Source organism: Apostichopus japonicus, chromosome 16 (assembly GCF_037975245.1).
Source record: "Apostichopus japonicus isolate 1M-3 chromosome 16, ASM3797524v1, whole genome shotgun sequence".
Lineage (NCBI taxonomy): Eukaryota > Metazoa > Echinodermata > Holothuroidea > Aspidochirotida > Stichopodidae > Apostichopus > Apostichopus japonicus.
In genome coordinates, this window is record NC_092576.1 from 2,899,943 (window position 1) to 2,912,034 (window position 12,092).

Consider the following 12,092-nt stretch of genomic DNA (forward strand, 5'->3'; position numbering starts at 1 on the left):
ACTTTCAGATAGGATAGGTCTCTGGCAGTTGTGTTGCGACCAATGTATTTTATATATGATGAAAGTTAGCAATCATGTTTACACCATTCATCCCATGTTATCGATAGCTCGTACCACACATGGGGCAAATGTGGTACCGCATGTAGCCAGCTGGCACATTTTCTGTGGCCCGCAAGGTTTTCAAAACCCTATTAATACGTTGTGGGTCGTAAGAAATCATGAAATCATTGCAAGAAATCATGAAATGTATGTTATCTAGGGAGATGAGAGGCTTAGGGCTTACTGCTGAGACAATCTTTCAAAATACGGGATGGACAGTGTCCTCAAATGTTCTGATCTTTCATACAACGCCATTATGTAATAACTGCTTCTCCTGGGAGTAGGAGTAAAGATATCCACTGTGTCCCGTAACATCCATTTTGTGCCCACCTTTGACCTACTCATGCTTCATTTAAATGGGTAAGGGTTGTTCCATAAATTAGTGAATGCACTTATCATGGTATGTGTTGTCATGGATATTGTCATGTGATCTAACCTCCTTTTCTTTTCTTTTCTTTTATGGCAGGCAAAAGATGACTCCAGAGGAGAAGAAAAAGATTTTAGAAGCAAAGCGAGGAGAGAGAAAGAAGAAAAGGGAGGCAGAGAAAAAGAAGAAGCTCGAGGAGGAAAAGGAAAAAGCTAAGGTAAGTTGTCTCCATGGTAATGCCTTCTTAGAGAGTACTTGCTGAAGGGAAACTATTGACAATGTAATACTTTCAAAGGTTGGCTGTAGAAAAGGAATGCTTTATGATGTAATGCCTTTTGAGGTAACTGGTGGTATTTGAGATGCTTTCTGAAGTAAGTTTTGTTAATGCTATCTGGTGCAACATGCAGTCATGGTAACTTCTTCTAAAGTAAGCTGTAGCATGGGCTATGCTCTCTAAGGTAAGTCGTTAAACTGGGAATACTTTCTCCAAAGGAATATTGCCAACGGACCTGGGAAAAACTCACAACACTTAGCAGTTCTTGAGCTTAGTGAGATATGATGTCATTTTAGAAATAAAACAACTGATGTTTGCCTATTTGTTTCTGTTACAGAGATATGAAGACCAGGTGCTCGATTTAAAGCCTTTGATAGTGCCGAAACCAGTCCCCCTTCCAGAGGGCCTGCCTAATACACTCTTTGGTGATATCGCTATGGTGGTTGAATTCCTCAACTGTTACAGTGGATTTCTCATGCCAAATGACCCCTACCCTGTCACAACAGGTAAAATTAACAAGATTGTCTAGGAGCAGATGTATAGGCCCATGGCTGTAGGATTCTGTTTGTAGAGTAACATTGTAGCTTCTCTGCAAGATTGTCTAGGAGCTGATGTATAGACCCATGGATGCAGGATTATGTCTGTAGAGTAACATTGTAGCTTCTTTACAAGATTGTCTAGGAGCTGATGTAAAGACACATGGCTGCAGCATTCTGTCTGTAGAGAAACACATTTTAGCTTCTTTACATGATTGTCTAGAAGCTGATGTATAGACCCATGGCTGCAGCATTCTGTATGTAGAGTAACATTGTAGCTTCTTTACAAGGTTGTCTAGGAGCTGATGTATAGACCCATGGCTGCATCATTATGTCTGTAGAGTAACATTGTAGCTTCTCTACAAGGTTGTCTAGGAGCTGATGTATAGACCCATGGATGCAGGATTATTTCTGTAGAGTAACATTGTAGCTTCTCTACAAGATTGTCTAGGAGCTGATGTATAGACCCATGGCTGCAGCATTATGTCTGTAGAGAAACACATTTTAGCTTCTTTACATGATTGTCTAGAAGCTGATGTATAGACCCATGGCTGCAGCATTCTGTATGTAGAGTAACATTGTAGCTTCTTTACAAGGTTGTCTAGGAGCTGATGTATAGACACATGGCTGCAGCATTATGTCTGTAGAATAACATTGTAGCTTCTTTACAATGTTGTCTAGGAGCTGATGTATAGACCCATGGCTGCAGCATTCTGATGTCTGTAGAATAACATTGTAGCTTCTTTACAATGTTGTCTAGGAGCTGATGTATAGACACATGGCTGCAGCATTATGTCTGTAGAGTAACATTGTAGCTTCTCTGCAAGATTATCTAGGAGTGGATGACTGTAGCTTTACACATGTAGCTTTGCATATAAATAATCAGGATTGTGAGAGATTCTTGTGACTGGCTATATGTTGTTTCATGTCTATATGATATATATGTATACAGCATTATTATAGATATATCATCTGGCCTGTGTCTGTAAGGTTACCAAGTACATGTGTGTATGTCTCTAGGTTATGCCTACAAAAGATAGTTTGACTGCAGCCTTTTTGGTATCTGTGTTTTGTGTCACCATTTAGCTTACCATAATTGCACCCTTTATTAAAATTATTTAATATCTTCTTGGAATAGTGTCGGTAGGTTTATATGTGTATAGCTCATAACTATAATAGAGTGATCAAAAGTTAGTATATTTTACTCAAGATTGTGTTTTACAGGCTCAGAGCATGTGAGCTCATGATTGTCTGAATGTCTTGATTCTGTCACAGATTCATTCATGAAGGCTTTGTGAGAATAACATTGCACATTTTATCCTATTTATTGATGTTGTTATCTGAATGTCTTGTTTCTGTCACAGATTCATTCATGAAGGCTCTAGTCTGCGACAAAGAAGGATTCGCCTACCTCTCCAGGATGATGGTTATCCTGCTTAAAACATTACTTCAGGACCAAATTACAGAGGTAAGGCAGATCATGTCCGATAAACAAGAGAAACAGAACAGGGAAGCAACAACAACAAAGGAAGAAAAAAACAAGTGAAACAAACACAAAAACAATGCAGATCACTGGCTGGACATATAGTCATATTTAGTTTCAGATATGAAGAAATTTGGTTACTCTTGTTGAGAATTCTAATTTCCTTTTTGTACATGATATACTGGTGCAGAAGTGTCTGTGCTAAGGATAGTGATAAAGTGAATTAATTAATTGTTCAGTCATAATTGTTCACTTGTCCAAAAATGTTAACTCCCATTACTGCCCCTTTTAATGAAAAGAACAGAGATAAATGGGAGTGTACTTGTTTGATGAACTGCTAACTTATTTGAAGGTTTCTTAAAATTGCTAGAAGTATGCAGCCAAAAATGCAAACAGTTGCATTCAGTAAAGGCGCTTTTATTGGATGAGAATTTCTATTACCCTTTTCCGACCCCCTCCACTTTTCCACCCCCTCTCCGCGCTTGAGTTTTCTTCATGAATTTAAAACTGTTAATGAAGTATAAACATAACTTCTCATCCAGAACAGCAAGAAGTCTTCACAAAATGATCTTGTTTGTTAATTTATTAAGGGCTCTTCTTTTGTTTGTTTCTAATTTAATTTTGTTTGTTGTAGTAACGAATAAAACTTCAGTTGTTCTGATAAGAGGTGATTTTTTCTTCTAGCAAACTTAAAGTACCCATATTCATACGAACTTTGCATCTCTCTCTCTCTCTCTCTGTTTCTAACCTGGAATGCATAGTCAGTTAAGGCCTTCCATGGTTAGATTTGGGTACAGTATTCTACACATCAAAGCATGAAGGGGTAAATGTTTGGTTCCTCTTCCTTATTCCCTCTTTTATTTCTCTTTTCTTTTCTCCATCTGTTCAGGACTTTGTTGAGTTAGGGATGAAGCTATCTGATATTCCAGTTAACATGCACACAGCCTCTGAACTTCTCCGTCTCAGCTTGCTGCAGGCAGACACTGATACAGTCGAATCTAAAGACTATGAAAGTGATACCAGCTCCATTAACCAAGAAGAAGGAGAATTCACAGCTGTGAGTCTCAAATTGTCTAAACTTGCCGAAAAAAACGCGAAAGTGAGAACTTTAAGTAAAGTTATCTAAAATTGAATGGAAAAACTGTTTTTTTAATGCTCGTTTTTTTTACACCTCAAAAGAGTCAAAATTTCAGTTTTACTTAAGAAAATATGAGAAATTGTAAATGTTATACAATTGGCAACACATTGGCAGGTTAGTTGTAAGAGTTGCTTTTTATAGTATATCAGGCTTTGTTCTGAGTGGTATTGAGGGGAAAAGTGTTTGGAAGGTCCATCAGAGGATTATACATGCCTATTGACGATCTACCGCTGTTAAAACGGGTTACAGAAGTGGTACAGGTCATTAATGTACATAATATTAATGTACAGAAAATTAACATTACATAATCTTTGACATATTAATGTTAACATTATTCCTAACATATCCCCTTTGATGATCCAGATTAATATTTCCAAATTTTTTAACACTTCTCTCCCAAGCGTAGCAATCTGACAGAACCATTTGTTTATGAAACAGAAAGACAAATTTTGATAAATTTCAATTCTTCAAAAGCCTCAGGATCTGGTGGAGCTGCTTGAAACGTCAGAGTTTTTCAGTCTTTCACCCGAGGAGAAGCTCGAGCTGATGGTCTGCGTCTGTAATCGAATCCTGTCGACGTATTCCCTGGTAGATTACATGGAAGACAAGCAACGGAAAGCTGCAAAATTATGGTGAGGGGAACCTAGAAATATTAACCAATCAGCAGCAGAGAAAGTCTACGACTGTTCAGAGTCACGACTTAGGAAGCAGACTGCCGTTAACTAAATATTAAAACCGTTGGTCCATGTCTCAGCTTCTTTATGCATGTGGTAGTGTTGATGTAAAAAGCTGCTGCAAAATGAGATAGAGCCAGGTGCCTAATAGTTTCGAAAATTGGCCAAAACAAACTCTTGCATCCTTGAGAAGATACAAATAGAGTTTGTTATATTATCACTAGTTTTTGTGTCCAGCCTGTCAAAAAATGTCTTTTTTATTGTTTTCTGTCAAGATGAAGTATTAATGAAAACATGATTAAAAGTGTTTTGCAACCTTGTTGCAACATGGTTGTTGAACATGTAAATTGATTATAATGATAGATAAGAAATTGGTTGCCTTCAAGTACACTTGTGCCACTTTCTGTGTTTTCTTGGTTCTGGAAACGCCATGGACGACATTTTCAGGGGACTTTAGTATCTCATTGCGTGGGGAACCTTAAAGTAACTCAAGGAGGTTTCATCAAAGTAAAATGTTTTACAGTCTCATTTCTCTTTATGTTTTTATTAACCCTTCTCCTCCCTCCTCAATCCCTTCCAGGTGTCAGAAGATGCAAACCCTTAAACTGAAGAACGACCAAAAACGAGAGGAGAAGAAGCGATTGAGAGAGGTAAGGGAAGCTGCTCAGAAACAAAGGAAAGAGGAGGAAGAGAAGAAGAAAGCAGAAAAAGAGACAAATGGATCAAAACCAGAAGGTAAAGAATTACTCTAAAATGTCCAGAATGAAGAAAGAGAAAAAAAAATAATTTGCCAGTGTTTTTCATCCTACAATTCTGATGCTTTCTAACTTGGATTTTTCTAAAGGATTGCTTTAATTATGTTATACATAGGATAGCAAAATACTGTACAAACTGACCAACGTAAACCACACACTAAAATGAGCAGTATTTATTGTGTGTACAGATCCTTTTTCCAGTATTTCATGGTAAACAAAATGCCTAAAAGTCGATATTACTATGCAAAAGGCAAAGACCAACTTATCCTCTACTGTGCTAAGAAAACAAAAATGTTATAAGTTAAAACAAGCTACCATACCAGATACCAACTCAACAGTAAGGAGAAGAAAAAAAACCTTAGCTTTTTTGCATGAATGCAGCATAAGAAAAAACGAATTGAAATTTCACCATTTTTGGTAATGGCATGTAGACTGTTGATGTTGTTATAACATCACTCTTGTCCCTATTGATGGATCTATTGTTATGTTTCTTTTTGTTTTCTTTTGTTTTCAGTCAAGAAACCTGCAAAGAAGAAAGCCAAGAAGGAGGAAACAAAGAAAGATACACCGCCTGTTGTGGAAGAGCCAGAGGATCTCGCCTCTATTGTTAAAAGGAGGAGAATACTGGCAGCCAAGGCAAAGCAAGAGCAGGAGGAGCAAGCCAAGAGGGATTTAGAGAGGTGAGAAGAATGCAGTAGAGTGTACAGTACAATCATGCAATGCAGTACAATACTATACACAATACTAGCAATACTACAAAACACTTTAACAAAGCAATAGCGTAATACAATAGAAGAGAATGCAATATAATTATACAGTACAGTACAATACAATACACAGTACAATAAAATACAAGAGCAGGAGGAGCAAGCCAAGAGGGATTTAGAGAGGTAAGAAGAATGCATTAGAGTGTACAGTACAATCATGCAATGCAGTACAATACTATACACAATACTAGCAATACTACAAAACACTTTAACAAAGCAATAGCGTAATACAATAGAAGAGAATGCAATATAATTATACAGTACAGTACAATACAATACACAGTACAATAAAATAAAATACAAGAGCAGGAGGAGCAAGCCAAGAGGGATTTAGAGAGGTGAGAAGAATGCAGTAGAGTGTAAAATACAATCATGCAATGTAGTACAATACTATACACAATACTACAAAACACTTTAACAAAGCAATAGCGTAATACAATAGAAGAGAATGCAATATAATTATACAGTACAGTACAATACAATACACAGTACAGTACAATAAAATACAATAGAATACATTACAATACATAACAATGTATTGTAGTACAATGTTATATACAATAATGCAATACAATGTCAAGATACAATACAGTAGAAGAGAATACAATACAATTATACAATGCAGTACAGTACAAAACAATGGATTAGAATAATGTACAATACATATCAATGCAATGTAGTACCATGTTATATGCAATAAGGGAATACAATGTTACAATACCATATAGCACAATGCAATACAATAAAAGGGCATACAAAACACTTATACATGCAGTACAGAACAATAAAGTACAAAACAATGCAATAAAATACAGTACAATACATAACAATGCAATGTAGTACCATGTTATATACAATAAGGGAATACAGTATAATAATACAATGCAATTCAATTGTACTTTACAATACAGTAAAGTACAATACAATAGAACAGAATACAATACAATACATAACAATGCATGATGTACAGAACAATGCTGAATCAGACTTCAAGTGTTGCTGCAATAGTTCAGCATCCAAGAAGCAAGCTTCTATTCCAGCCCCCAAGGTGGAATTGAAATCATCTAGCACACAAATATTTGGGGTTTGAGATTACATCTAGCATGCTAATAATTTGAATGTGTTAAGTTGTAAAGGTTGGTTTGGGCAGAAAACTTTATGACAACATTTAGCACACAGTTTTAGTTTAGGATCAGTTATTGAGGTCAGTGTGGACCGTACGATACTTTGAAATAGTTTTCCAGAGATAAGCTAGACCAATGGCCAGGGTGAAACACCAAGAAGAATCAGCTGCATCAAGAAGAATCAGTTTCCATGACTACAACACTGCAATCTCTACTTTCGAATGTACCCAGAAAAGTCTAACATAGTTTTGAAATTTTCGGAAGCAAACAAAACCATCATATTTCATTTGCAGGCGACTTAAAGAACAGGAAGAAATGAGAATTCAGAAAGAAAAATTAACCTTTGAAAAGAATTTTGAAGAAGGTATCCAACTTGCTAAATCAGTATTGAGGCAGCTACCGATTGGAACCGATAGGAATCATAACAGATACTGGGTATTCTCTACGGTCACACCCGGTCTGTTTATAGAGAAAGGATGGGCCGTTCAGGATATCGATTACAAACCTGCTACCTCTCAAACGGATGAGAACGGTCTTCAAGATGAAAACGCTAAAGCTGGAGAGAATGATCTGATTGAGGATGGCGTGGAGAAAAGGTTTGTGACAAAATAATGTTTTCAGGCACATTTAAAAGTCAAGCTGGGGTAACCGACCCCCTTCCCCCCTCCTGCATCACGTCAGTGGAAAAATATGCCAGGTTAAGTAAATTAAGATGTTCCCCTCTTTCTTTAATCTATACAGGAAAATAATACCTTGTTGAAACTGAAAATCAGAAGTGGCTCTGTGATGAAAGATGGCCAGTGGATTTACACTAACATTTCTTTTCGTCAGCTATGTTTTAAATTAATGATGCGGTGTTACCCTTCAAGTGAAAGTCGCATGTTTCGCTGTTATCGTAAATCCCAAACCCACCACAGCTCCACCAATATGTAAATCTTTTGCTTCTGCCCTCTGGATTTGTTAAGAAGCGTAATTCTTATTCTCTTTTTTTTTGGCTCTTGACAGTTATCCAAAAGAAGGACAGAATCTTTGGTTCCAGTATGATACAGTCAAAGAGCTGGATACTCTGATGGAAGGCTTGAACAATGCTGGTATCAGAGAGAGCGCCCTCTATGGAGAACTGACAAAGAGATACAGTGATATTAGCAAGCTTATATTTCAATCAAGAAGGTGAGTGTAAACGTTTAAAAATTTTTAAAAAAATGACAAATTTTATTTTATGATCCTGTTACATCAAAAGAGTTAAAATACAGTGCCAATCCAATTGATGCTGGAATGTTCTTGTTAACATGTAACCTTACTCTATGTCACTCATGTTATGTCATGTGAGTATATTCTTAGTCTCTACTCGCAGAACAATTTAAGTTTATGCAAATTCTTTTGTGACTGCTTACCTTACTGATAATACTATTCTACTGAGAGATAGCTATTTGTACAGAACTAGATCTAGCTGCTCTAATAATGTTTTACTTGCTCCTGTTAGATCTGGGAATGGTAAAAGGTCATTTAGATTTTCTGGAGGCAGGTCATGGAACAGTCTTCCACCAAATTTGAAATGCTTGCCAAATGTTGATATGTTTAAACGCAATATGAAAACTTATTTATTTTGTTTAGATATCTGATATTTGTTTGTCTATCTTTTTGCCGTCCTTTTTGTGCTTTTGGATGTTTACCGTTTTTTCTACTGCATTATATTGTATGTATTTTGTATTGAGGGCTCCTCTGGAAAGCAGTGCTTCTGCACTGAGCAGGACTACCCTCATTAAAGATGACAATAATAAAAAATAAAAAAAACTTGCAAACTGCAAAATCCTCAGACTTGTAGCCAGTATATAGCAGACCATATCTTCACACACTCAATGCTCTGTTATTCCTTCATTTCTCTTGTGGTCAGTTCCTTATTCATTCCATTAAAAAAAATGCTTCACGAATTACAAGGATGTCCCTCATTTTTTTTCTTTTTTCTTCTTTCAAGATCTGGACCCCAGCTCAGAGATTCTGATGGGCCTAAGGAGCTGTTGGAGTCATTTAAGGAGGACATGAAAGATATTGAAACTCATGTTAGGCAAGGAAACCTAGGTGGTGTAGCAAACTTTGAGAAGTGGGAGAAGAGACTCAATGCTGCTACTAGTATTAAAGAATTGGTAAGATTGACAAATACTTGACCTAATTAATTTCTGTGTTATAATTAATGTTAAGACAACAATAGACTTTCCATCCCATCTTGATTTCTTTCATCCATCCAGTTAATCGTCATGTCGACACTTACGTAGTGGATTAATCTGAGGAAATTTGCATTTTACCCCACCAATAATTCCATCACCCTTTTTGTGTAAAGTTGCCTATCCCTTATTAAACATAAATGACATAACATAGTCATTAATATTTGTGAATACTTAGTTTTTTTGCCTCACACCTTCAATTTGTATTGCTGTACTGATGTTTAGAACAAGGCTAGCCATTTGAACTTCCATCAACATATTCCATTAATAGCAAACATCTTTGAAAGTTTACACGCAGATAAGATTTGACACTGATGTTTCTCAAATGATCCCTGAAAGAATTGCCCCAAGGAACCTATATTATTCATTTTTCTGCGAGCAAATTCCTAAGGAATAATTATTGAATGCTGACGATCTCATAGCGTATTTTGTGACGATGAAATTGTGACGAAACATACTAACGTTATGATCTGTGGGTATTACAAAGGTGGGTGTTTACAAAGTACACGTAACCTTGACAACCGTCAAAACTGGCAAATAGTCCCTGTATAATGAGTACCAAGTATACATACTAAAAGACTGTGGGGGTCGTTTAGATTGGACTATAAGCCAATCAAATCACAGGATTGATCTATTGACTTCTTCTTTGGAGCAAATATCTATATGTGATATGATAACATTTGAACAATGCGTTCAGCCCAGTGAGAGCTGTTCCAATACAACCGCTGTTTTCCTGCTTTTTACATGCCTCAGTGTGATTGGTTTAATACTTTGATCATATAAGTTCCTAACACTGAAACACTTTGTTATTATATGAGTCTAGAACAGGAAACCCTTAACTTTTGTAAGACCATCGCAAACATGAAACATTTTGGCATTCTTTTCTCAAGTAAAAAAGTCTGAAGTTAGGGAAACAAGTTGTCAGTCGGATGACGTTCAGATGAAGATATGTTTGTCTTGGCCGATCGGACGACTGTTATTTAGTTAAAATATACCTCTTATATGTTTATTACCATGTAATATCCTGTAATTTTTCCACCTCTAGGGCTCATTGGTATTGGAGAGTCAAGAATCTGTCAATCCTAAATTCTTAGAGGGTATGATGGCGCCACCAAAGACGAAGAGCGGTGAAGACCATGAAGAGGAGGACGAGGAAACAGAGGAGAAGGAAGACAGTAAGATTTAAAAAAAAAAAATACTGAAACTTTCAGCAAATTTGCATGCGAATGGTATAGTTCCATTCATAACCTTAAAATATTCCACAATGGCTAATAAAATTCTTTAGCTTATTGTTAAAATGAGAACTCCTGTAATGGACGTTTTTTTTATCAGGAATATCCTTGCAACGAATGTAATTAAGTTTCTTATGGGAGAAGCCTATCCTCAAGGCTATGTAACAGATATTTGAAACCCTTGAATGGCAAGGAAACCTAGTCAGTTCAACAAAATTCGAGAAGCTGTAGAAGGAATGTCAATTAAAAGTAATCTGTCATCATATTTAGAGAATCCTTTATCCGGTATGGATTCACAAAATTCAAAATGGGCACATTGCTATACAATTGAGAAGATGCATAGCAGGTGTTTAACACAGAGACCACAGTATATTATAAGAGACAAGGTTCAAAGCCTTCAACTGCTACCCAAAATTGGAACGCTTAATTATTCCCTGATTTTACTAATTATCAATGTCCATAAATCTCGGAGGCAAAAGGTGACTTGAGTCCAACGTAGGATTAATCTTTGTTTATTGGGTTGGAAATATTCGTCTCCTTACAACCATGGCCTGTTACTTTGACCGACAGCTATTTTTGGTTTGCCTTCTTAACTGCTTAACCCCAAGTACCTCAGACTGAAGTAGTGGCAGTATGCATAAATAACAAAGGCAGACAGACTGACTTTATGGCAAGAGTTACATAACACAGCTTGCTGCAAATAAAATCTACCATGAAGCAAAGATTGATGTAACTAACCTATATTATAGTCCTGTACTACATTGATACCCTCCCTCCCTAATATTTGCTCTTTACGTATTCCCACTTCAGGAAAGCTCAGCGACAAACTGTACAAGTGGCAGGACTCCGTGAAGAGTGCTGTGACAATGTCCAGGCTACACGTTCTATTAAGCATCTTTGAAGTCTGCGTGAAGTGGGAGAAATCGTCTGAGAATGCCAAGTGCAAGATTTGTCGTAAGAAGGGCGATACCAGTCAAATTCTCCTGTGCGATGAATGCAACCAACCTTTCCACTTACTCTGTCTCAGGCCTGCCCTTACTTCTGTTCCCTCTGGAGAATGGAAATGTCCATCCTGTGCTGTGAGTTTTCATGGCCATTTCTCGTTAAATTATCACTTTTTGTTTAGCTCTCTTATGTCATTGTTTTAGCTTCCATCTCTTATAATCGTAAGGGTATAAAACGATCAACATATGAAGGAAGACATGTAAGTATGACAGTTGCGTTTGTTGTGGCAACGTATTCTTTCTGCAGTTGTTTTACCACTGTTTATGGGTAGATTTGTTTCCTAGAGAACATTGTCCTTTTGTGTTCATGATGTTGTCATCAAGGTTTTAGCGTTTGCGTTTGTTGTGGCAACGTATTCTTTCTGCAGTTGTTTTACCACTGTTTATGGGTAGATTTGTTTCCTAGAGAACATTGTC

The 12,092-nt window shown here is 36.8% G+C and overlaps 1 protein-coding gene across 2 annotated transcripts in view; it reads left to right on the plus strand.

Moving 5' to 3' along the window:
* LOC139982074 (tyrosine-protein kinase BAZ1B-like) overlaps positions 1–12,092 on the plus strand; it is a 32,332-nt gene that overhangs the window by 14,238 nt on the left and 6,002 nt on the right. Inside the window, exons 11-22 of one of the 2 annotated variants that reach the window (XM_071994595.1) lie at positions 566–683; positions 1,078–1,246; positions 2,641–2,744; positions 3,649–3,816; positions 4,378–4,529; positions 5,152–5,306; positions 5,841–6,006; positions 7,511–7,813; positions 8,223–8,387; positions 9,193–9,361; positions 10,485–10,614; positions 11,482–11,750. In XM_071994595.1, coding sequence (XP_071850696.1) covers positions 566–683; positions 1,078–1,246; positions 2,641–2,744; positions 3,649–3,816; positions 4,378–4,529; positions 5,152–5,306; positions 5,841–6,006; positions 7,511–7,813; positions 8,223–8,387; positions 9,193–9,361; positions 10,485–10,614; positions 11,482–11,750 — 2,068 coding nt within the window. Of the gene's footprint in view, positions 1–565; positions 684–1,077; positions 1,247–2,640; positions 2,745–3,648; positions 3,817–4,371; positions 4,530–5,151; positions 5,307–5,840; positions 6,007–7,510; positions 7,814–8,222; positions 8,388–9,192; positions 9,362–10,484; positions 10,615–11,481; positions 11,751–12,092 lie in introns of both variants that reach the window. The other variant, XM_071994594.1, reaches the window with a different exon arrangement.